Source organism: Mauremys mutica, chromosome 6 (assembly GCF_020497125.1).
Source record: "Mauremys mutica isolate MM-2020 ecotype Southern chromosome 6, ASM2049712v1, whole genome shotgun sequence".
Taxonomy (NCBI): Eukaryota; Metazoa; Chordata; order Testudines; family Geoemydidae; genus Mauremys; species Mauremys mutica.
In genome coordinates, this window is record NC_059077.1 from 95,136,622 (window position 1) to 95,160,203 (window position 23,582).

At 38.7% G+C, this 23,582-nt stretch overlaps 1 protein-coding gene across 2 annotated transcripts in view; it reads right to left on the reverse strand.

Moving 5' to 3' along the window:
• The window catches only part of PRUNE2 (prune homolog 2 with BCH domain), a 142,845-nt gene that overhangs the window by 64,807 nt on the left and 54,456 nt on the right, over positions 1-23,582 (reverse strand). The window contains exons 5-6 of one of the 2 annotated variants that reach the window (XM_045022105.1): positions 8,756-8,914; positions 353-6,980 (exon numbers count right to left, since the gene is read on the reverse strand). In XM_045022105.1, the coding sequence (XP_044878040.1) occupies positions 353-6,980; positions 8,756-8,914 (6,787 nt within the window). Of the gene's footprint in view, positions 1-352; positions 6,981-8,755; positions 8,915-23,582 lie in introns of those variants that run through there. The other variant, XM_045022106.1, reaches the window with a different exon arrangement.

Consider the following 23,582-nt stretch of genomic DNA (forward strand, 5'->3'; position numbering starts at 1 on the left):
ACTATTTATTATTATTATTATTATTATTTTATTATTAATTTTTTATTTTGTGATAGTGCCTAGAGAGGCCAGTGAGGCTGGGGTCCTTTATGCTAGGCATTACACAAATATGTGGTAAATGAATCTCCCTCCTTCAAAGTTTCAGTTTTTGATCTAGCTACAATGAAGAGAATACAGGTCTTTCCAAGGTCCAGAATTTCAGGAAGACACATGTATTCCCAATGCCATTCAATTAAAGTCTCACCATTCAGTAACTACACTGTATCTTACTGTTCAGTATCAATACTCTTTCTCAGATATTTACTACTTTGTCCCATTAACTTATGTTATTAGACAGTGCATAATTTCTTACCATTGGGTGATCCTGTGACTCCACCTGCTGGTGAATCAGTATTACTTGTTTCTGCTTCATGTTCTAATCCTTTCGAGGTATCAGAGGATTCAGGCATCACTTCAGACACTAATGGTAAAGATCCCAATGCATGGTCTTCCTGGTGGCACTCTGCAAATGTGTCAAATGACTGATCTTTGGTAATGCTGTCTTTGGTCTCTAAAAAGCCCATTTTATCTTTTTGAGGAGTAAGTGGAGATAATGGCATTTCCACTGAAACACTGCCAGAAAACTGCTGCTTTAATGAAATCTCCTTTCCTCTGTCTCTGCTGTCAACGGCTTCTGTATTAAATGATACATCAGATGGAGAAGAGTACACCATTGGTGACTGTTCATTAGGTGATTCTTTAAACCAAGGATTATGACTCTCAAGCACATTTTCAGGTTCTTTTACTACATTGTCAGCATGCTGACTAACTGCAGCATCTCCATCATTATCATCCAATGAGGTTTTTAAGAAGAGTGTTTGTTCGTCAGTTGCATCCCTTTCTACTGCTACTTTGTGTTTACTGTCTAATATTGTCAGTTTTCTCACTTCACCTAATGACTGGATGTTAGTGATTGAGGTATTGGAGCTATTTTCTATACCAGTCTCATTCCCATCAACACACATGTCTGATATTTCTACTTTATCAATAGTCACTGCTGTATGGTCAGTAGCAGGAATTTGGCCAGTTTCAGCTGAGACACTCAGATCTTTTATGCTTTCTTCCAAATTATCAAGGGGAAAGAAAGCAGTGGCAACTAAATGTCTCTGGGAGCAAACTACATTGACAGAAGCTGCAAGATTATTATTTTCATAGCAAGTATCTTTAAGATTTAAGGAATCCATTCCTAAATCTTCAGCAGAGGAGCCTGCTGAATCCATTAGTTCAACAACTGGTTTTTTTTCTAAATCAGATTTTTTCAAGATATTTTCCTTTCTGAGTTCAGAAGCTTCAAAAGCTTTAGGAGATATTAGCTGATCAGCCTGTGTTCCATCATTATTTTCTGGACTATTTCTATCAGGATATGTCTCTACTTTGTGAGTTACTAATTGCTGTTTAAAATCAAAGTCTGCTTCTTTGCTTACATTTGACATTGTGAGAACCAACTGACTAACTTCTCCTCCAGCCTCAGCCAAAGCATGAGTAGATTGTGAAGATGCATGCTTAGCTTCATATTCATGGCAAACATCAGGCCTTTTTGAGGCCTGTGAACTGCTGTCTTGGTCACAGTGACTTAATATATCAGGATTTTCACCATCAGCTTTCAAAATGAAAAGCTGTTCAGCATCAGTCCACAAATCAGGATCTACTGAGAATAGCTGGTTACTTTCCTGAGTCTTGTCCTGTAAAGTATACGGGGAACATGTAATCTGGGGAACTTCAGCTAACTCATTCCATCTCAGGCTTGACTTTTCTATCAATTTTGGGGATGAGTCATTTGCAATGAAAGCATTTTTGAGGGAGCTGCAAACTTCTAAAGTTCCACTGGTATTCCATTGTTCTTGAACAAACAGATCTTTATTTGAAGTGTTGAGTATTACATCCACATTATCTCTTGAAAGATCAAGTATTAGGTTTTCCTGTGCGAATGTGTTTGGCATATCTGGTTGCCACTTTTCTGAAAAAGGATTTTTAGAAGTATCTTGATCACCATCAATTGTGACAAAAGGTTGCTCTTTTAAATCCCTTTCTTTCTTATCCAGTGCCAGTGGATCAGACAGTTTAAGCTGTACAATATCTGGATCAATTTGACTCTCGTGAATATTCCCGGAATACACTATACTTTCATATTTCTCTTCATTAAAATACAGAGGGGGAGACTGATTTGTGTGGCTACCTGGATAAGCAGGATATGCATCTTTTAGTTCTTCACTTTGTACTGGTGCTCCCCAGGCATCAAGCTTATTGTTTGCTAATTGATTAATTTCTAAACCATCATCTGAATTAGAATATTGCCCTTCTATTGGCTTGTCTTTATGTGGTTGTGAATTCCACCATTCTGAACTGTCATCTGGAAATCCAAATGTTTCCATGGTGGACCTTTCATTTATTTCAGAATCAGCCTGCAATGATATATTCCATGTATCTGAATTCTTTGAAGAATATTCTTTGTTATGTCCTGTTGCAGAAGTTGGGGCAATATAGTAATCCATTGTATATGAATTCCAAACATGTGGATGGTCTGGATTTTCATGGAAAGTATTCACTTGAAATTCTCCCTGACTTGTTTCCCAACCATCTAAATATTCAAAAGCTTCACATGTACCATTGTTAGTTGTGTTCAAGTGTATAATATCCTGTTCCATTGATATATTCCAAGGTTTTACATTTTCAGAGTTTTTATTTAAGATGGCCATCTGCACCTCTTTCTCCAGTTCAGTTTCAGCATCTAAACTGTCTTCAGAACTCACTGCATTGGATTGTGCATAATCATGTTCTTTCGTTTCAGAAACTTTATGCTCATTTGCTTGATAGTTGGAATCTATCTCTATCACTGCCTGAGGTGCCTCTGAATTTTCAGAATCCTCATTTGCTTCAGGACTTGATATAGAAGATGCTGTATCATCATCTACGTGTGCATTCCAAAGATCTAAATTTTTAGGAACTCTGTGATCATTGTTCTCTTCAGATTCTTCCTGACTTTTATTCTCAAAGCCCCCTTTTTCAGGAACTTTTTCTAATTTATCATTGGTGATATTCCAAATGTCTTCACTTTCTCTATGATAGGTAGCTGGCATGCTTCCCCAAACATGCACATTTGCAGAGGCATCACTTATATCAGGGCTTGTGGCACTGGACTGTGTATAATCATTTGTTGAACCACTCCATACATTATCTTCTTCACAATCACTTTTGATTTGTGTATCTCCTGGAAGGCTACTCATGGTGTTTGTCATTTCAAGAACCTCACTTGTCTCAGGACTTCTTCTAGGAGACTGTGTATCTTCAGACATGTGTGAATTCCAAACACCTAGAATTTGGGGAAAATCATGATGAGATGTGATGTCAACATATTCCTCATCTGGAAGTTTGTTCCCAGATTCTAAACCTTCAGAAGCATCACTTCCCCCAGAATCCATTTCATGTGATAATGAATTATCCACCATAGACATATTTGTAATGTCAGGCACTTCAGCAGATTCAGAAGAGGGATTCACTTGAATTTTAATCTGCAGAGTCTCGCTCATGAAAGGTGTTTCATGAGCATCACTTATCTCTGGACTATGTTCAGAAAAACCTAATTCAAAACTGCAGACGTCTAAATTGCTAGGAACTTCCTCACATAAACTTTCTTGAGCCTCTCTTAACATCTCTGGTGCTTCATTTATCAAAGGACTTGATGCAACTGATTGAGAGCTACTCTTCGCAGAGTCATTCCAGATATCTAGATTTTCAGACACTATAGGAGAATAATTTTCTTGGCTATCCTCGCCTCTGTTATAACTTTTAGAGGCACTTTTCATCTCGGGACTTGTTGCACCCTCTGTAGCAGTACTTTCCTTATCAGTATTTGTAGGAAGTGACTGTGATATGTTACTTTGGCTGTAATTTTGTGGATGATAGAAATCTAAATGCCCAGAATGTCCTTCTTCCTCAGGACTTGTTGCAGAAGATTCTGCATTGTTCTGCAAAGGTCCTTTCCTCTGTTGCTGATTGGCAGGGTTAGACGGACAAGAAAAGGGCATATTTATTTCTGATTTCTCTGTTTCTAAAGCTTTGTAAATGTCACAGTTCCTTATTTTTTCTGGTGAGTTAGGAATTTCAGATGCTGGTGTACTTTCTTCTGAATCTGTTATACATGATAATTTAGATAACACTGATGGTGACACTTTGTTATCTTGCATGGTTGTGTTCCAAACGTTGCTAATGGTTATCTGTCCACTCATCTCATCCATTCTTTTATAGTCATCTATTCCTTGTTGAGAAGTACCAGAGATACCATTATTCTCCCATTCTGCCTGATGATTCTGCTGAAGGTGTACACTCCACAGATTCAACTGTGGCTCTGAAAGCTGAGTCCTCACCTCTGAATCTTTATTAATGCTTCCTTGTACTTGCCCATTAACTGAAACCTCATTTTCTAAGTCACTTGCTTTCAAGTCCAAACCCATCTCTGAAGTTCTTGCAGATAACTGTGTATCCCCAAGGATGACCCTGTTCCATATTTCTACATTTTTTTCAGCTGCAGTTAGTTTGGTATTCAATCCACCATGTGTCTGAGATAAATGGTTGACTGTTTGATTATACACCTGCATGACTCCAATGTCCTCAGAACTAGAGTAACTTTCACTGATATTCTCATCACCTGAAAAATACTTAGTAGCTATTTGTTCTGAATTCAGTGAAACTGTACAAGTGTTTGGAAGAGCAGTAATCTCAGAGTTTTCTGCTTTTAACTGACTGACATTATTAAGAGACACATTCCACATTTCTGTGTTTCCTAAGCTTAGAAAAGGCATGCTTCTAGTGGATGCCTGTGGTAATGATTCCTTATCTGTTTCCTCCAATATTTTAGGTTCATCTGAATTTGAGTTAATCACTCCATCAAAAATTGTTTCTCTGTCAAAATGCTTGTCCTCATTTTCCCTTTCGTCCCCTATAAATGTAGGTGATATGTATGAATCAGATGTTGAATAATTGGTATCTGGTGGAGAAACAACTAAATCTTCATCTGCATTTGATGAACTAAAGTCTGAGCATCTATATGACAAGACAGAATCTTCCCATGGAACCAGAGTTTCTAGTACATCTTTCTCTATGTCTTTTTCATACAGATCCCAGATATCCATATTTTCAAATTGTTTTGGTCTACATTTAGCATCACCTAATACATTTTGATTTTCTATGGCTAGATTTGAATTGTTCTGAACATTATCAATACTGGACTTTGTATTTTCAAATGTGCTGTATTCTTCCACTGGATAAGCTCTCCCTTTGTTCCAGGCTTCATTGTTTGGGTTTTCAGACTCATTTTCTGCAGTGATTTCTGAAGAATATGAAAGACTAGTTTTGGACATGGCCCAGGCTTCAAGACTCCTCACGGAAGTTTGATCAGTGTCCAGTTTCGGCATACTCCATACATTTTCTGAGGGCTTAGTGCCATCTTCTTGATCAAACTCTGTCCAAACATCATAAGATTCTGCATCGAGTTGTCCACTTTCACCTACAGTGTTACACCATGGAGCTGACGTCACTGGGGTCAGTTGACTGGACTTCCACAAATCAGTAAATGCTTCCATTTGTTGCTGTGTCTCCTCTAAAGATGCACTTTGCCCATGTGAGTGTTCAGTGGTTTTCTTCTGCAGCTCTAAGCTATGTTTATCTCGGACAGGGTTAAACTGATTCTCCCACAGACCTGTTCTTGAATATTCCATCTGCCTTGGTTGTTTTTGCAGGAATACAGAATCTGAGGCTCTTCTATCAAAGTGCTCCCGAAGTAATGGGCTTGCTTTACGATCTTTCCATGAATCAGGGCTTTGAAATACAGATTCTTGTTCACTTGAACTCCACGCATCAGCATTTTTAGAATCCAATTCAAAACCATCCCACCAGCTTCCGTACCTAGCACGTGACTGAGAATAGCTTGCACTATCTATTTCATTAATTTTTTTAATTACATCTTGTGGAAAAAACAAAGGTGGTCCATTATCTAATGGTGAACTTTCTACAAGACTGTTCATAGGAGTTGGTGGAATTCTTGTTTCAACATTTTTCAACACCCCAGGCGAAGAAGAATCATCTTCCACTAAATCTGTCAAACTTGAAGTTTTTTCAGACAAATCTCCAGGATTTTCTTGCCTAAATCTATCATCAAATTCAACGAAATTGTCTTCTTCATTTGTAGTCATTAGTAAATCAGTTGAATAATTAGCCATGTCATTTTCTGATAGATTTGTCTCATCAAGTTGTTTCTGCACAATAGGTGGTTGTCCTTCTGATGAATCACTATTCAGGAAGAAGTCATCTGCTGGGGAATAATCAACAGAATGAGAAGAAGATTCAGATCGAATTGTAACCATAGGTGCTAGATCAAAACTGAAAAGATCAAAGTTATCACTGTTGTTTCTAGACTGAGGGTGTTGTTCTTCTGGTATTGCCCCTTCAGGAATGGGGCTATAGGAATCAAAACCTGGAATGAGACTGTGATGAGCACCTTCTGCAACTGGGCTATCATCACTGAGAAAAACTGAGCTCTCCTTGGAAGACCGGCTGCTTCTAATGGTAGCCAATCCACTGTCTGGACTCACAAGGTCTATATTAACATCAACATGGGCTTGGATAGAGCCATTGAGATCTTGAGGATTTTCTATAAAGTTGACAGAACTGGGCTGTGGTTCTATGTCAGAACCATATAGCTCCATGATACCAGAAGATCCCTGTGAAAGTGGAGCACTCCCAGCAACAGCTTCAGTAGAAGAAGTTCTGCTGTTTGGTACCATTTCTGGCTGTCTCCTGTTAATAACTTCTTTAATTATTAGAAAAATTTGATCACCAGTCACCAAAGTATTGTCTTGGTGATAAACGAGGAATTGGTCACATCCACATTCTAAAGGTTCCAGCTCCAGGCAAGGATTCTGACATTCTTCTAATTCACAGCAAATCTGTTGGAAAATACAGTGGTTTCAAAAAGTCATTGTAAGAATAGTTACAAATGTATACTAATAGTATTACTGCCCACCTATTCTTGTCGGTTGATTTCTCAGCTATCTTGCTTTACCTATCTTTTTAATGAACGTTGAACACACCAATCCCCTTAAACTCAAGGAGCAAAGAGTCCTGTGGCACCTTATAGACTAACAGACGTATTGGAGCATGAGCTTTCATGGGTGAATACCCACTTCATCGGATGCAAGAAGATCATTGCATAAAATTTATTATTTATTTAACAAATAAACTCAGATTTTTGTTTGCTATTCTAGGAAAGCTGACAAAAATCTGTAAAGGTGAAAAAGAAACGGAATGCTCCCAGAAAGTGTTAAAGAAATGCATTTCTACACCAATGGGGGGAAGTACTTATTTAGGCCACTGTCCTGCAATCAGATCCATGTCTGTGAGCTCCTGGGACAGTACAAAGTCTCCTCAAAGTCAAGTGGGCTCCACCCTGGTACAAGGCTCTGCCCATGCAGATCCAGTTGTGGGATTAGCACCTAAGTGCGCACTGCACTTAAAATCATTAAAAAACAAGTCTAGAATACGAAAAATCATTTTCATTTAATAGTAAAACTATATGGTGCTCAAAGATCCAGTGAAATATTTATACTATTCATAACATAAAATCAAAACCATGAATCAGAACCCTTTCACATTTTGAATAGGTAGCAGGAGTCTGATTTAAATTCCTGGATCTCAACCAATTCCAGTCGTCTGGTTTACAGGTTGGAACCAAAACTAGAAATTTGTTTCTTCCATTTCTGGTTTGGATGTGGCCAAAATTACCTTGTGAGATTTTCACCTAAGATGAAGAAAATCTTACAAGATGGGCTCAGAGTGGAGCTCAGAAGCACTTCCTCCATTTTCGGCCAAAATTTCTGTTGCTGTTAAAACCTAAACTCAAATCAGAATCTGAACTTTACCTTGTATCTAATCCAAATCTAAACATGAAAACAATGAAACACACAATCAAGTTCAATCAACACAAACATGTTCTGAACATTTTTTACTGAGAAGTCATCTGTATATCCCCTTTCTCTTTCTTTTGACCACTGGATCCTGCTGTATGACTACTCTGGAACACTGACAAATACAGAGTGCTTTGTTATGCAATACATAAATAATCCAAGAGATAAAGTGCATGTGGTAATATCTTTTATTTGACCAACTTTTGCTGGAAGAAGGAACAAGCTCAAATCTGGGGAAGAGCTCCATGAAGCTTAAAAGCATCTTTCTCCCATCTTCCATAAGCAGAAGATGGTCTAATAAAAGATACTACATCACTTTAACTCTCTCAGATGCTGGGCCCAACATAACTTCAGCAATACTGCAAAGAGAAATAATGCAAAAAGCGACCAAGAGTCCTGTGGCAGCTTATAGACTATCAGACGTATTGGAGCATAAGCTTTCGAAAGAAACCAATATATCTTTGAAAATAGAACAAAACCAATATATCTTTCGAAAGCTCATGCTCCAATACGTCTGTTAGTCTATAAGGTGCCACAGGACTCTTTGTCGCTTTTTACAAATCCAGACTAACCCGGCTACCCCTCTGATACATAAATAATGCAGTCATTCTATATCCATGACAATAAAGTGTTGTAGCACCCACACCATCACATGTTAAATGGTTATTCAGGTTTAACGCATTTAATTATACAATAACTATTTTCAAGCACACTCAGTTAGGAAGGACAATGTTTCATTCTTTCTTTATAGTACTTACTTGATTGCATAGCTCTAAGTTTTCCGAGTACACCACTATCTGTCGCTTAGTCTGTTCGTCCTCTGATAAATAGTTGGCCAAAATCACAAGAACATCAAAACCATATTTATTTATAAATGCTTTCAGGTCACCAGTGATATTCCTATGAAATATGCAACCCTGGAATATGACAAGAAATTATATATTAAATGATTTGATAGCTTATTCCTAGAACTCATCATCAAAGATATATTGGTTTCCACAAAACTTTTGTTAAGAAGGGTCTGGGGTGAGAGACAGACACTCTACAGCTAGATGGTTAGGGAACTGACCTGGGATGTGGGACATTCTCTGTTCCTTATGATTTAGAACTGAACTTTTCATCCTACTGCACTCAAAATCAAGAATAACAGAGACTTGACCCTGGGTCTCCCACATCAGTGCCTTAACCACCAGGATACCTGTGCACACATGCACAAGACCTTTTTTGTGAAAATATTTGAGAGGTTTTGGTTTTGTTTGCATTGGAATGAAAACAAATTCTGAAACCTTGAGAATTTTCATAAAATGGAATTGTCATCCTCCGGGCAACTCTATTTATTTCCCTTGCTCTTCAGAGCTGAATGTTTGGGCGAGCCATCAACCATGTTAAAGTACAAGTCAGTGTGGTAGTATGGGTGTAACTGAGAGCAGAAACATATCCTAATCGTTATAACCACTATCACCAGCTTTAATAAAGTCAAATAACTGTTGTGATTTCAAGAACCATCCTCACAGCACAATTAAAAGAAACATTACTTTTCATAATTTTTATTCACCATTTGCAGTATATCTACCCTCTTAGAAGTTTGCAATTATCCTTGCCTCACCTTACCTATTAATCTGATTTGTTATTGTAGGGCTGCTTATGAGCAATGGGCTGCTGCAATGTCCAGAATGGAAACAAATGTTTCCAAAAAATTTAGATATAAAGGATTTATAGATTTTTGTCATAATGTTACATTTAAAATAACGATGCTAACAGAATGTTATTAAGGTTGCAAAGTCAAACACTGAAAAATTAGGAAAAACCACATTTAAGTTGCCTGTGCAACTTTAATTTTGTCCCTTTTACATATTTATGATATAGCCTTTAATTATATTATCACAAACTATTTTATTCACAGAATTCCTGCCTCATTCAGCGCCTAAACCAATGCTCTTTGAAGTCTTCCAATTCTTTCTAAAATAGTGACAGGTTGTAATCTCCAGCAATAGAGAGATGTTAACAGGTTCTATAAGAAACAGGTGTGACACAATGTAGTTTTAAAATTTGTACACAAGAGTGGCTATCATAATTCACTGAATAACAAATACACATAATTAAGAAGAAGAAAATTGCACCAAATACTATTGGGCTAGATTCTCATTTACTTAAGGCCCCTCTAGACCACTTTGACACTGTAAATGAGCTTTAAAGTAGGTCTAAATATACAAAATTACACTACAAAATTATGTTGACCTAATTTACGGCACCGTAAAGCCACTGCAGTAATTAAATGGCTTTTGCATGTCCACACTACTCTCCTTCTGTCAGCGATGAGTGTCCTAACCTGGGTATTTAAGTGGATTTAGTTGCCTTATGTCAACCTAACTCTGTAGTGTAGACCAGGCCTTAGATTTTCCAACACAAACCAGGTGTAGCTCTTTCAAGTGTTGGTAACAGAAATACATGCAGTACTTATGATCTCTGTCTTTCTTTAGTTCTCAGTTCTGACAGCCACCCTGTGAAATAATGAGCAAAGTCTGAGAAAACATTTGTATTCTTCCCTTATGCTTGTGCTATTTGTATTTGAGATAATTTATTGTTGTCTTCTAGCTAAGCACAATGTCATATGCTGTGATGGTTCTTCTGTTGCTGCTTAGCTATGCTGTCCCTGAATAAACAGTAGTTCATCATCAGTACAGCACAACTGTATATACACGTTGGCATTTTATTCCCACTCCCAATTCCCCAGCCCCCATCTGACTTCTATCTGATAAATTATTGTTTTGGTTACATGTATACAAATACTATTTATTAATCTGCCCAAACATGTTCAAAAATGTGTTTCATCTTCCCTTAAGTTAAAATTAAAACAAAAAACTCTTTTTGTCAACTGTTTAATGTAGAAAAACAATATTTTTACTTTGTAAAGATGCATGTCCATCTTGCTATTTGTATGGTACGTAACAATGAGATTCAATGAGCGTTAGGATTGCTACACAATGAACACTGAGTGTTAGAACAATGAGTGTTACTAGGATTGCTACACAAACTGATGGTAGCATCCTATTGTTGGGCATCCATATCAGGTTCCAATAGACTTACATCACAAATAGTGCACAATGGCAAAAAGCCATGAGAGACTGTGGTAAAATGGTCTGAATTTCCAAAATAAACACATTGTACATCTATTATCCTTTCTGAGGGCCAACTTGTCAGATGTGCTGAAAAAGCCGTGTGCACCTACATTGGGAGCATGACTTTCTGCCACCTTTTTGCTCCTGGGAGCAGCCAGGGGCCACTGCAGTCTCTAGTGTAACTTACAGCAGCCTGAAGACCACATAAGTCACGTGGGTTCATAAAAATCTCCTAGAGGATTGTATACGGTCTATGATTGCAGTCATGCATCCTATGCCAAGGGGCAGCTGGAAGGTGCTGACAAAGAGCTGGCTATGCAGACTCAAAATCATCTAAGGATTCTCCCACAGCAGGGACTTTTCAGTTTATAATACCTCCTTCCCGCCCCCTCCCTTTACGCTACTGGAGCAGCATAAAGGGGACTTAACATGGGCCAGAATCTGGCCTGCAGCCTGTTTGTTGGCCATACAAAATAACATTAGTTAATTAGGGCACTAAATTATGTTTCAATCCTGGACCTCATACTAACATTCCTTTTTAGTTTTTATATTGGATTTTTCTCACGGGAGTTGTAAAGGAGTTATTAAACATTCTTTAGAGAATAAAATGATCCAGTTTAACAAGAAGCTAAACGAAGATGGATTTGATTGTCAGAATTCCTATCTCCATTGGAGCAGCAGGAGTAGACAGCAGAATTGTCAACAGGCTTTAGACTGAACCACATTACTACAAACTGTGACTGGTCAATATTATACGTCATTACAGATGCTCTGACCAAAATTGGCCAGGTGCTATACGTTAGATTCATGCTCTGAAGTCTGGAGTTGAGCATTCCTTGTTGACAGTGTCACCAGAGGTGCCAAGGATTGAAAGAAGCACGAGGATGAACTATTAAGATACTATCTCTAGACATTTTCCCTCTCCAGTTCAGGGATGAGCAACACCAGGAGGTCGGTGTGCCCACCATTTGCTTTCAACCTCTTGTGCACATAAAGAGAGGATTGTATCAGCAGACTGGGATTCTTTCTGTCTTTCCAGTCATGATTTAGGAATATCAATATGGCAACTTTAATTATTTTAAATGGCACTAAATAAGTTATAAAATACAAAATACAGAAGCTGGATATCTTGATTCAGAAAATAATAGTCTAGTCATACTTTTTTTTTCTCATCACAGGAAAGGTTGTGGGGAGTGGAGTGCAACCAGACAGCTGGATTCAGCTCCTTGATTCCCGGGATAAGTTGTGGCCCTGATGCAACTTATTGTCATTATTATTTATTTGTATTACCATATGACCAGGAGCCCTAATCATGCACCAGGACCCCGGTGTGCTAGGCTCTGTACAAACACAGATCAAAAGACAGCCTCAGTCCCGAAGAGCTTACAATCTAAGTACAAAACAAGAGACAAGCAGATGGGGGAGTACAAGGATACAATGAGATAATATTGGCCAGCATGCTAGGCTGTGATCTAAGCACAACAATAGGCTGTGATCTAAGCACAACCTAACCATTGTCAAGTTGTTTGTCGACACCAGTGCAACTGGTTTAAAATAAATGAATGGATTTATATCAGTGAGACTGAGGACAGAATTTGGCCAAAGGATGCCAGATTGAACACAAGCTTCCAAGGTCAGGAGCATCTATGGAAGCACTGGGAAAAGGCTGTGTGAATAGCCTGAGCCTAGGTTTGGGAACCATGGGACATTTCTAATAGAACTAAACTCCAATCCCCTCTTGATTTCAAATGGGTTCTGCATTCCATGCAAACTGCTCACACGGCCCTAATATAAACACAAATATTCTAACTGAAACCGTTCTGATTTATGCTAGCGAATTTCCATTATTATGTTTAAAAGATTCAGTATTAATAAATTATGGAAATGTTGACAGGAAAATGATTTATGAGAACATAAAATGCGTAAGTTATAAATGTTATTTATTCACTTTTTGTCATTCACTCTACAACTGGTAAACAAAGATGTTTTTCCATTTTTGCCACAAATTGGTTTTCTATTTATTTTCATCAGGCATCCATGGAACTTGTGGGATTTAATATTTAGAGCCTGATTCTCATTTACACTAGATCCTCTTTGCACCTACCTGACAGTGTAAAGGAGGTCTTAAAGTGCATATAAATTTAAAATTTTTTGCCTCAGTATGCTCCTATTCTGAATTCTACCATCCCAACACGGTCTGAAACTAAGATTCTCAATCACAAAAGACATTAATTCCATCTGAGAGGAAGACTAAAAGTTGTGAAATCGTTACTGCAGGGGAGCAGCAGAAATGGAAATGGAAATACTCATTTTTGCAACTTCAAAGGTGTTTTTACTAAATGGATCTAGCTAATTACACTGCCCCCAGAGCTTTTTTGTATCTGGTTCTGTTAGGGTTCTGTACTATAATAAACTTATATTTCTTCAACTTTCATATACTGTATGATATGGGTGTAGCCCACGGGTGGGCAAACTACTACATTTTAATCTGGCCCTCGAGCTCCTGCCAGGGCGCAGAGTCTGAGGTTTGCCCTGCTCCACATGTGCCATGGCTCTGCGCGGCTATTGGAAGCAGCAGCATGTCCCTCCTCTGGCTCCTATGTGTAGGGGTAGCCAGGGGGCTCCGCACGCTGTCCCCACTCCAAGCACCGCACCCATAGTTCCCATTGGCTGGCAACCATGGCCAATCGGAGCTACAGGGGTGGCGCCTGTGGATGGGGCAGTGTGCAGAGCCGCCTGACCGTGCCTCTGCGTAGGAGCCAGAGGAAGGACATGCCGCTGCTTCCGGGAGATGCTTGAGGTAAGCGCCACCCGGAGCCTGCACCCCTGCCCCCCTCCAGTGCCCCACCCCACTGCCCCAGCCATGACCCCCCCGCCCTCTGAACCCTTTGGTCCCACCTTCCTGCACCCCAGAGCCTGCACCCCCAGGCGGAGCCCTCAAACCCAACACCCCAACCCCAGCCCAGAGCCCCCTCCCACATCATGAACTCCTCATTTCTGGCCCACAGTCCCAGCCAGAGCCCTCACCCCCTCCCACACCCCAACCCCCAATTTCATGAGCATTCATGGCCCACCATACAATTTCCCTACCCAGATGTGGCCCTTGGGCCAACAAGTTTGCCCGCCCCTGTTGTAGCCAATCTGGCAATTTTGGGAAGTCTGACTGTACCATTTATGTATTCTGGTTCATACTATAAAATTGCTGTATCATGGAAGGCCTCTCTGTTGCTGAGGATCCACCTTTGCTGGTTAGCCTTTAGGCATATAGCTCCCAGACCAGAGACAATACCTCATAGTTAAAGACTATCAGTGCCTGAATAGGCCTTCCTTGGGGAGAACAAAAGAATAACTGTCTCCTAGGGGGTAACCAATTCTCCTTCAACAGGTAGTTGGGAACTCAGAGTGTGGAACCTTACCAAGGACAGAACAAAGATACCAAGGTGGTGATACTATCTTGTAAAAATGACTCACAGGAGTAAGACCCAGGGAAACACACAGGAATTTTGGGGAAGAGGATGGTCTGACTAAGCTCAGGGAAGGCAAACTTGTGGGAGAAGGCCCAATGTTTCAGAATCCAAGCAGTGCACTAAAGCAGAAGGACCCTGGATGACTACCCATTACTCTGGCCCAACCCCAAAGAATGCTCTAGAAGAGCGGTGAGGGAACAGAGGGAGGGAAACACGTGTTGGGTTTATTATTTTTGTGTAGATGTGTGTATTTCTCGTGCTATTAAAGAAAGAGCAATAGGGTTTTAGAATCCTGTGCAAAGTGCCTGTGTGTGTTAAGTGTTACACCTACCAAGTGCTCTCTTTAAAAGGTAAACCAGGAGGTGCTCACCTTCTAGTGGAGTTATAGGAGAGGGTGTCTTTAAGTAATGGGAGAACCTGAGTGGTCAGCACTGGTTTTCAGGGCTGGGCAAGGAACCATGTGGTCACAGCTCCCAGGAGAGGCTGCCATATAGAAGATCTGTACCCCAAGAGTGTGCCCAGAGGCCCTAAGACAGCAGGAGGGCCTGGACTTTGTTCAAATTGTGGAGGCTTAACACATATGGCATCCAATGACTGGATCCTCTCACAGCAATCTGGTGCGTGGCCGAGAGGTGGCACTTGGTGGAGTTGTGACAGCCAGGGATTCTTATCTTGGGACAAGATAGAAACAGTGGTTCATTTTACATGCCTCCTTTCATTCCATTCTCCACGATCTCCTAGAAGATATCAGGAGGAAATGTCTGAATTGTGGCTGTGTTGTCTAGGGCTTACCCTTGATTTTTGTGTGTGTGTGACTGCATAGTCTAAGGGGAAGATTTTCAAAGGCACACAGGGGAGATAGGTGCTCAACTCCCACTGAAAGTCAACTGGAGTTAAGTACCTAACATGCTTAGACACACAAGGTGGGATTTTCAAGAGTGCCAAACGCCCTGTTGAGAATCTTCCTCCAAGTCTTCTGTATCTGGTGATGGTGATCATGAAGAGATGGAGGATACAACCCAGAAAGTAAAGCTAATAAGGTATTTGGGGATGTGTCATGGACTGAGTGAATATTTCCTAAGAGTATATAGATTGTCTCTTAGTATTTTCCCAGGTCAGCCTTCATATCACATTTTGCTGTTCAGAAGTTGGCTTTGATAAAGGAGATGCAGTTGGCTTTTTATATTGAAACCACCAGTGCAGTATCCTGGTTCAATTCAGACAGCAGCATAGCATCTCTCCCTACCACAGCAATATATAAGGAATGAGGAACGGCCAGCTCTGTAGTTAACATTTTGAATTACACCCAGGGTGGACTGGCAGCCAGTGTAGAGTACAGAGGAGTAATATGCTCACTTCTGACTGTCCCTCTGATGTGGTAAGCAGCCACAGTCTGTACTAGTTGAACCTTTTGGGGTGGGGTGGGGTAGTGGGTTACAGTAGTTTCGCTTGGAAATGATAAAGACATAGAAAACTCAGACAAAGTCTGCATCGGAGAGGAAAGGGCACAATCTCTGTGACAGCTGAGCTGATAATAGGAAAAAGAATTTCTGGCTACGGATGCTATTCGGAAATCTGAGAACACTGATGGATACAACAAGACCCTGAGATTTCAAACCCACTGAGACAAAGGGAAGGGACACCTATTCAATAGTGAACAGTCATAACCTCATTCATTTCCTCAGAATACTTTCCCCAACCACCAGTGTCACTCCCATCTCACAAAATAAAGAATTCCTCGCAAAGTAAACCTGCACCCCTCATTCCAATAGATTCCATGGTGATTGAGGCAAGACAAAGAGATTCCTGCCTCAAGAAGAAAATTTGTCATGTAACAGTCAAATACAACTAGTACTCTGTATGGTAGCTCAGCATGATGCAGTTCTCTTATTTCTGAGTCAGAGGGCTTCAAGTTCAAATACCAGCTGAGGAACCCAGCCATGCTCCCTCGAATATTACCCAAGTATGTCTCTGAGATGCTGTGCTGCTGATAGCGTCATTCTTCAGAAGAGACATAAAACCAATGTCTCCTTATTCACTCTGTGTTGTCAGGAAGATTTAAACCATATGGCCAACAAAATGACAACATCGCTCACATTAGTATTACCAGACAGTAGCTACCATTATTTCAAATATTTAAGAATGGCTGCTTGCTAGTAAAAGTTTCTAAAGTTTCCTGAATAATGCTGGTATATCAATAATGATATATGTTTCATAAAGTGCTTTTGAATAGTCACTTCAGTGAAGTGTGTCCATAAAGTAGCTAAAACAACGTTGTACTCTGAGATAGATTTCTGTAATTATTCCAGCTAACATAAAATATAGGCTTCATTTGTGACAAGCAAGATAAATATCCTCTTAACAAAAAGATTTTCTACTACTCATCATCATAAGAGTCAGGTTCTTCCAAATGGCAGAGTATCACAAAATGTAGACAATTCATGGCAGATTGGAACTGTGGAACCTTTAAGAACAAACTTTCTATAGCTGAGTAAATAATCATCAGTAGAATACTGCATTTATTGCAAATGTTAACTGGGAATATATTATTTCCTGCAGAAATGGAAGACTACCAATGATTTCACAAGATTAACTGCCACATTCAAAATTCATTATAAACACTGTAAAAAATGCTAATTGAGTTAATGAAATAGCATAATAAGAAATACAATGAGGGCCCAATGAAACAATGGTAAGATCAATTACCTATTACTTTTTGGTAAGATTTTTTTACTTTAGTATTTTAGCTTTTGTTGGTTTAAAAATTGTTTGCACAGCGCTCTGCAGCTTGTAAAGCACTATGTACATGTTTTATTAGTTTTCATGCTGTCCTTTATTTACTTCTGCAAGAAAGGCAAAACTATTGTGAACAGGTACAGTATAATTTTAAATAAGTGTCCCAAATTATGTGGTGTAGTGATCAGCTCTTTGCAAGAAAAGCCAATATCTTAGCATTCCTACAACAAACTCCAAACCACTTCCTTCAAAGTGTGAGTTGTGAATCAAAGCAGGTTGTATACATAATGTATATAAGAAGGCTCATATTAATATAACATGATGAAATGATGTAAATAACAAAACTGAACTGTAAACTTTAAAAAATAATATTTTGTTTTCTTTTCCAGGTCATTTACCCAATGTATTCCCCAAAGTAAACTTGAGTTTAAGAAATCTGAATAATTTTCAAGCATTTCTAGGCTTGACAAATTCAATAATTGTGTCTTTATTTTAACTTACAGTAAGTAGATTACATATGTTTAATTGTATTGGTAAAAATGAAACTATCTTTTCTCTGTGCAAGGTAATGTTTCAGCGGTTATAGGAATATTGTCTATTTACCAGTGGTCATGTTTGCAAATCTGAACAATTTTACTTGACAAGAAACCTCTGAACAATACTCAAAAGTGAATTGTAATTTCTTCCTTTCTAGTAACACCTTCTGATTTATGACATCCAACAGTCAATTACCCAAGTGATCACTGTAAATGTACATTACACACACTTCTGAGTCTTCTGAGCTAACTGTGTCAATATTAACCTGACCATATTAAGAACAAACTGTCTCTTTTGTTCTCCACACTTCTCACATGGAGAGCACAATATGGCTTTTGTCAGAGGTGCTCCATCATTTTGGCTCAAGGAAACTGTCAGTACAGTTTGGGATTCGTTATTCATGGGCAGATATCCTGATGGGTCTAATGAAGCCTTTCTGCTGACAACTCATTTGCTAAAAATACCCAACCATCACAAAGTAAAAGTGAGGAATATAATTGTGTCTCTATTATAATTTTCTCAATAAAAGCAATTATTTCTAACCATAGTGATCCACAAGTTGAGACATGCTTTATCTCATTAGACCTCTTTGTATTTCATGGTCACTACTTCTGCTTTCCTGTTTCTTTTTGTGTGCTCACTGATAAACTTTATGACATACTTAAATTGCAGTATAATAGGGTAAACACCAATGTTATAGCACACATGCAGAGCTAACAGTCTGTGTGCCATTTGTTGTAAATTCAGACTAATTACCGGAAGCCCCCTCCTGAAAACAGACACAATCCACTTTTATACAAGTTTTCAGGTAAGGTCATGAAATTGAAAAAAAATTATAGAGAAATAATATAGATATTTATCAGAATAGATCTAAAGCGCATAAATGCATTTATTGTTCTAGCCCTCTTTGGTATCCACCACTGGTGCATCTGCTTAATACAAAATCCTTTGCTCTTTTGGAGACCATGAGAGAGGTTTATGTTCATCTGGCGTATGTACCAATCTATCTATATGCAGTTTTGCTGTTCCCACCACTAATATTCAAGCACCATGTATATGAATAAAAGTAATATAAGTCTGCCCCAAAAAGGATCTAAATTCTCCTCTTTTTATAGCTGCCATTCTAAGCTTCCAGGAAAAGGTCAAGTGAAGGTGCTAAAGCAAAGAAATAGGAAGAGAAATGGTATCTGAGAAAGCCGCTTCTATTCTATTCTATATAAGTTCCGATAGCACACTCTTCACTATAGAATCTGAGCACCTTGTATCTTGAGCATAGCCAATTAAGGAATTTAAACTTTAGGTCCCATATCCTGAAGTAGAATTTGAATTGGATACAGAACAATTAAAAAGCACAATACCCAGGTGTCTCTGCTGAACATTAATTGTAACGATAAATTCTTGCTCTTCCTATTCAGAGCTGTGTTGCAAGAATAAAGTGGATTGGTGATGGTTACGTGGCTCAGCAAGAATAATCCTGCCTATGTAAGGCAGAATAATTTTTCAGAGAAGCATAGGGGAAATGAGACAATGAAAGTAAACCAAGAATTCAAGTATAAGCAATGGAATTATCACATTGTGTTCAATGGAGGTGTGGCTGAATAGTTTCACTGATGCATTACATTCTCCACATCAGACATATATTTCCTGTTTGTTCACACAGAGTATAATAATCCATGCTTTTGAAGGAGTAATCCAAGATAAATAGCCTTTATCCACTGTTGATAAAATTTCAGATGAGTATGGATTAAAACTCTGGTTTGTCTATTTCCATTAGTCTTTTTTAACAAATCATTGTAACTAATTTAAAATGGCTGTGCTTTATATGCATGTAGCACAAGCCGAGATGGGGTTCTGGGAGTGCATAAGCTGAAAAGTTTCAAAATTCTGAAAAAAAAGTTATACAGGTAAACAACCAAATCTTAGTTAACCAGCATTTTCAAAGCTGTGTGGGGCAGCCATCATATTTTAGCCATGCTTTGGGTTTGGTAATAGCAGTATATCCTTTCCATATGTTAGAAGAAAATGAGAACTGTTATATTGGATCAGGCCATTGATCCAGCCAGTGGAACATCCTGCCTTCAGCAGTGGCCCGCACCTGACAATTCAGAAGTGACTCATCCACCACCATAATAGACTTAAATAAACCGTGCATTTTCCTCCATAGGTAAGAAGGAATCCTTCTGATATGGGTAGGCAATATATACCCTAGACTAGAACATTGATTGATTACCCTTTTCAGAGTCCTAAAGCCCAATCTTTGAAACATTACAGTACAGAAAGTTCACTAATACGAGTAGTTTCATAGCTTCCGATAACTTTGTTAAGGCTTTTTGAAAGTCTACACAAATTAACTTAACGTGCTCAAAGAATTTTGCTAGAGTGGAAAGGCAGAAGCAGAAATAATTGGTTAACTCCTGTTGTTACTGCATGAGAGATAAGAAATGATTAAGAGAGACAAGGTGGGTGAGGTTATATATTTTACTGGACCAACTTCTGTTGGTGGAAGGGACAATCTTTTGGCCTTCACAGAACTCTTCCTCAGGATTGGATATTCCACAGAATGTTACCCTAGGTGTGAAGAAGAACATTGTGAAGGCCAAAAGCTCGTCCCCTCCATTACCTCACCCACCTTGTGTCCCTCAGATCCTGGGACCAACACTGTTACAACACCACTACAAACAAGAAATGATTACTCCATGTAATATTAAATAAACAGCAACTGACATTTGTCAATGGTGTACAGACTGAGATGGTGTGCACTGGTATAACATGATGGCACTTACTGACTGGAATCATTAAGTCCAGCAGAGGCAAAGTTGGGTACAAGTTCAGGAGTTAAGGTCGGGATGGGTATGATTCTGAACTGGTGAGCTAGAGGGGAAACTCTCTGTTTACCGTATATTTGCTTGCCACATTTAAGAAAAGAAATTGATTTGCCCAAGAGCTGGTAAATCTTCCACTTGTTAATGGCTTTAGGCTGTTCCTTTTTAATCAACATATTGTATCTATTCCTACAATAATAAATGAAACTGCCACTTTGACTACAAATGCTTTTGTAGCTTTTAAGTTTTTAAGGTTTACACTTCCCCATAGGCTGAAGCCCAGCTTCCCTTTTTCAGGTGCATTTTGGGCCTGTACAATTTGTGTCTATAACTTTGTCCCTGAAAAATAAATTACAGGAGCAAACCAGAGACTTTGCATTGCTAACTGCCTGATTTGTGTCTATATCATGGAATTGCAACCACAAGTACTCAGATTTGCACCCACCATTCATACTGAGGGCACAAAAAATGGGTACAAATTGTACGGGGGCAAATTGGATATGGAAAAAAAAAAGTAACTCTTTTGAAAATCTAGCTCTATACATACAGGACAGAAAGATATAACAGAAAAAAGTATATGTTAGGGATTTGCTAAAGCACTGTACTTTTAAATACAGGCCCACCTGCCATTGAAAAGAGCAATTATATCTGTTTATACCCTTGTCAGTATTCTCTGTATTACATTTTTCTTGCTATGTAATATGCTAAGAACTTATATCCAAATTTTCAGTTCTTTTATTACAGGAAATCCACTTAAAATATTATTGAGAAAACACAAACTTGGCAGGTGCACTCATAAGATCAATGCTGAATCAAGTGTAATATTTGATTTCATTGTTGACAGAGTAGCAAGAGATAATAGGCAATATTAGCATGGGCCATCCTGCCGGGTGTGGTGTACTAAGCTGTGCAGAGACCTCACTAGTATACATACTGACCAAGAGCTGTACATTTTAGCCAGATAACTCTCAGATGTAAATGTATATGCAATAATTCATACCTTACAAAATAACTCGCATGCAAACATGGTAATAAAAAAACACATTTCTAGCTGTCAAGAAAATTTCTGGGAAAATTAATCAACCATTCATCCATTCAGGCTCTTTGCATACCCTTTTGTCAAAGAGGGAATACTAAGACATTTCTTTCCTTTTCCACGCACTCATTGCAATGGTTTGTAGAATCCATCAAGCTTGAGTTGATTTATTGAACTGTCTCTTAGCTCAGCAGTATAACTACGGCAAATGAACTGGTAACTTTTCCAAAAACAGCCGTGATTCAACAATATCTGGTTTATTTAATTCCTTCGAAGTTCAGATTAAAGATTTCTTAAAGGGCCTGATGTGCATTCTTCCACAGCTCTATATGCAACCTGATCCTGAATATTTCACTTAAATTCAATTTCTTAGTGATCCGATGGTTTTGATTTACAAATGGCTGAACCTAGTATCAGCCAAGTATCTTTATACTAAATAGTGCAGTTCTACAGTTAGTTTGTCTGCAGAGACATTACATTTTAATTCAATGTTTTATAAAGAGGACAAATTAAAATTGTTTATTTCATTTACGTGAAGTACTTTACATACTGTAGTTTCCCATGTTCATTATCACTCTAAAAACTCGCAGTTCTTCAATCGCTTAGAGGGGTTGTTTTATTTTTTTTTCCATTTAAGCAAATAAGTTGCATGCAAGCTAAAGTTATTTTCATATTTATTTCAGACATATCACGGTAAAGAAGATGATTATAAAGGGTACTTAAACTATAAAGAATGCAGATATGCCAAACAGCCTGCAATACTGTTTAAACATGGATTTTATCCCTGAGCACCGTCCACTGAACCCCACAGAGCACATTCATCACTCACCAGCTTTGCATTTTTCTTCACAAAGATATATGACCTTTGCCTATTAGATTTCATTAGCAGGGCACCATACAAGGCTCCTCCGCAGATGACAGGATAGAGAGCTAAACATCCTCGCCTGAAGGATTTGTGGGAACAAGCCCATCTTCAATCTTTGTCCCTGGGAGGCACTTTTAACACCTGCCAACCACAGCACTATCATCAGAAAAACATTTAGAGATTTATCTTCAGGCTGGTGATTATAAGAGATAATTTGTTTGGAGTATGTATAAAGTTGGTCTAGCATAAACAAACTAGAGGCTCGAATTACATCATGAACCTCATTAACTATTGATTTAACCACTGCAAACCCGTGAAAGAACAGACATTATCTCAAAACATTAATTCTTCCTTAACATAATCAAGAAATGCAGGGCATGACTGTTTAAAAATGCTCTGTTTTAATACTGATTCTTACAGACACTTTTAGTTTTCTCCCCTAGGCTGCAATTGGAGGGTAGTTACAAAAATGATAATGCAAATATCTGTAGTTTTCTTTTTTTTAAAAGTGCTATATCTCACAGGTCATCATCATCATACTAGGGATACAGTTCCCCCTTAACTTCAGTGGGACATTTACCTGAGAACAGCAGGACTGGGCCACTGTAGAAATGGTTTTGGCAGGAGGAAGCTAGCTATACTATGGATGAAGTTCTTTGCACAATGGGTGCCATCGGACATACATTGCCAGAAAAATGATCTACACAGTGTGTGTCTTCAAATCTTTGAAAAACGTGCTCGTTCAAGTTAATAAAACATCAGTTCATTTCTGAGCAAAGAGCATATTTATAAAAAAATGCAATTGGATTTACCTCTGAAGACATTAATTCTGTAGTATGATGGGGTGTTCACCCCATACAGTCCAGAAAGGATGAAGGAAGCTGAGAAAGGGGCCAATTAGTGAGATGACCACACATGCAAGATTTAGACTGGAGAAGCAACCCGATTGGAAGATGGAGCTCAGCTGAGCAGTAGCAGCTGGGCTAGTATAAAACCAGGATGT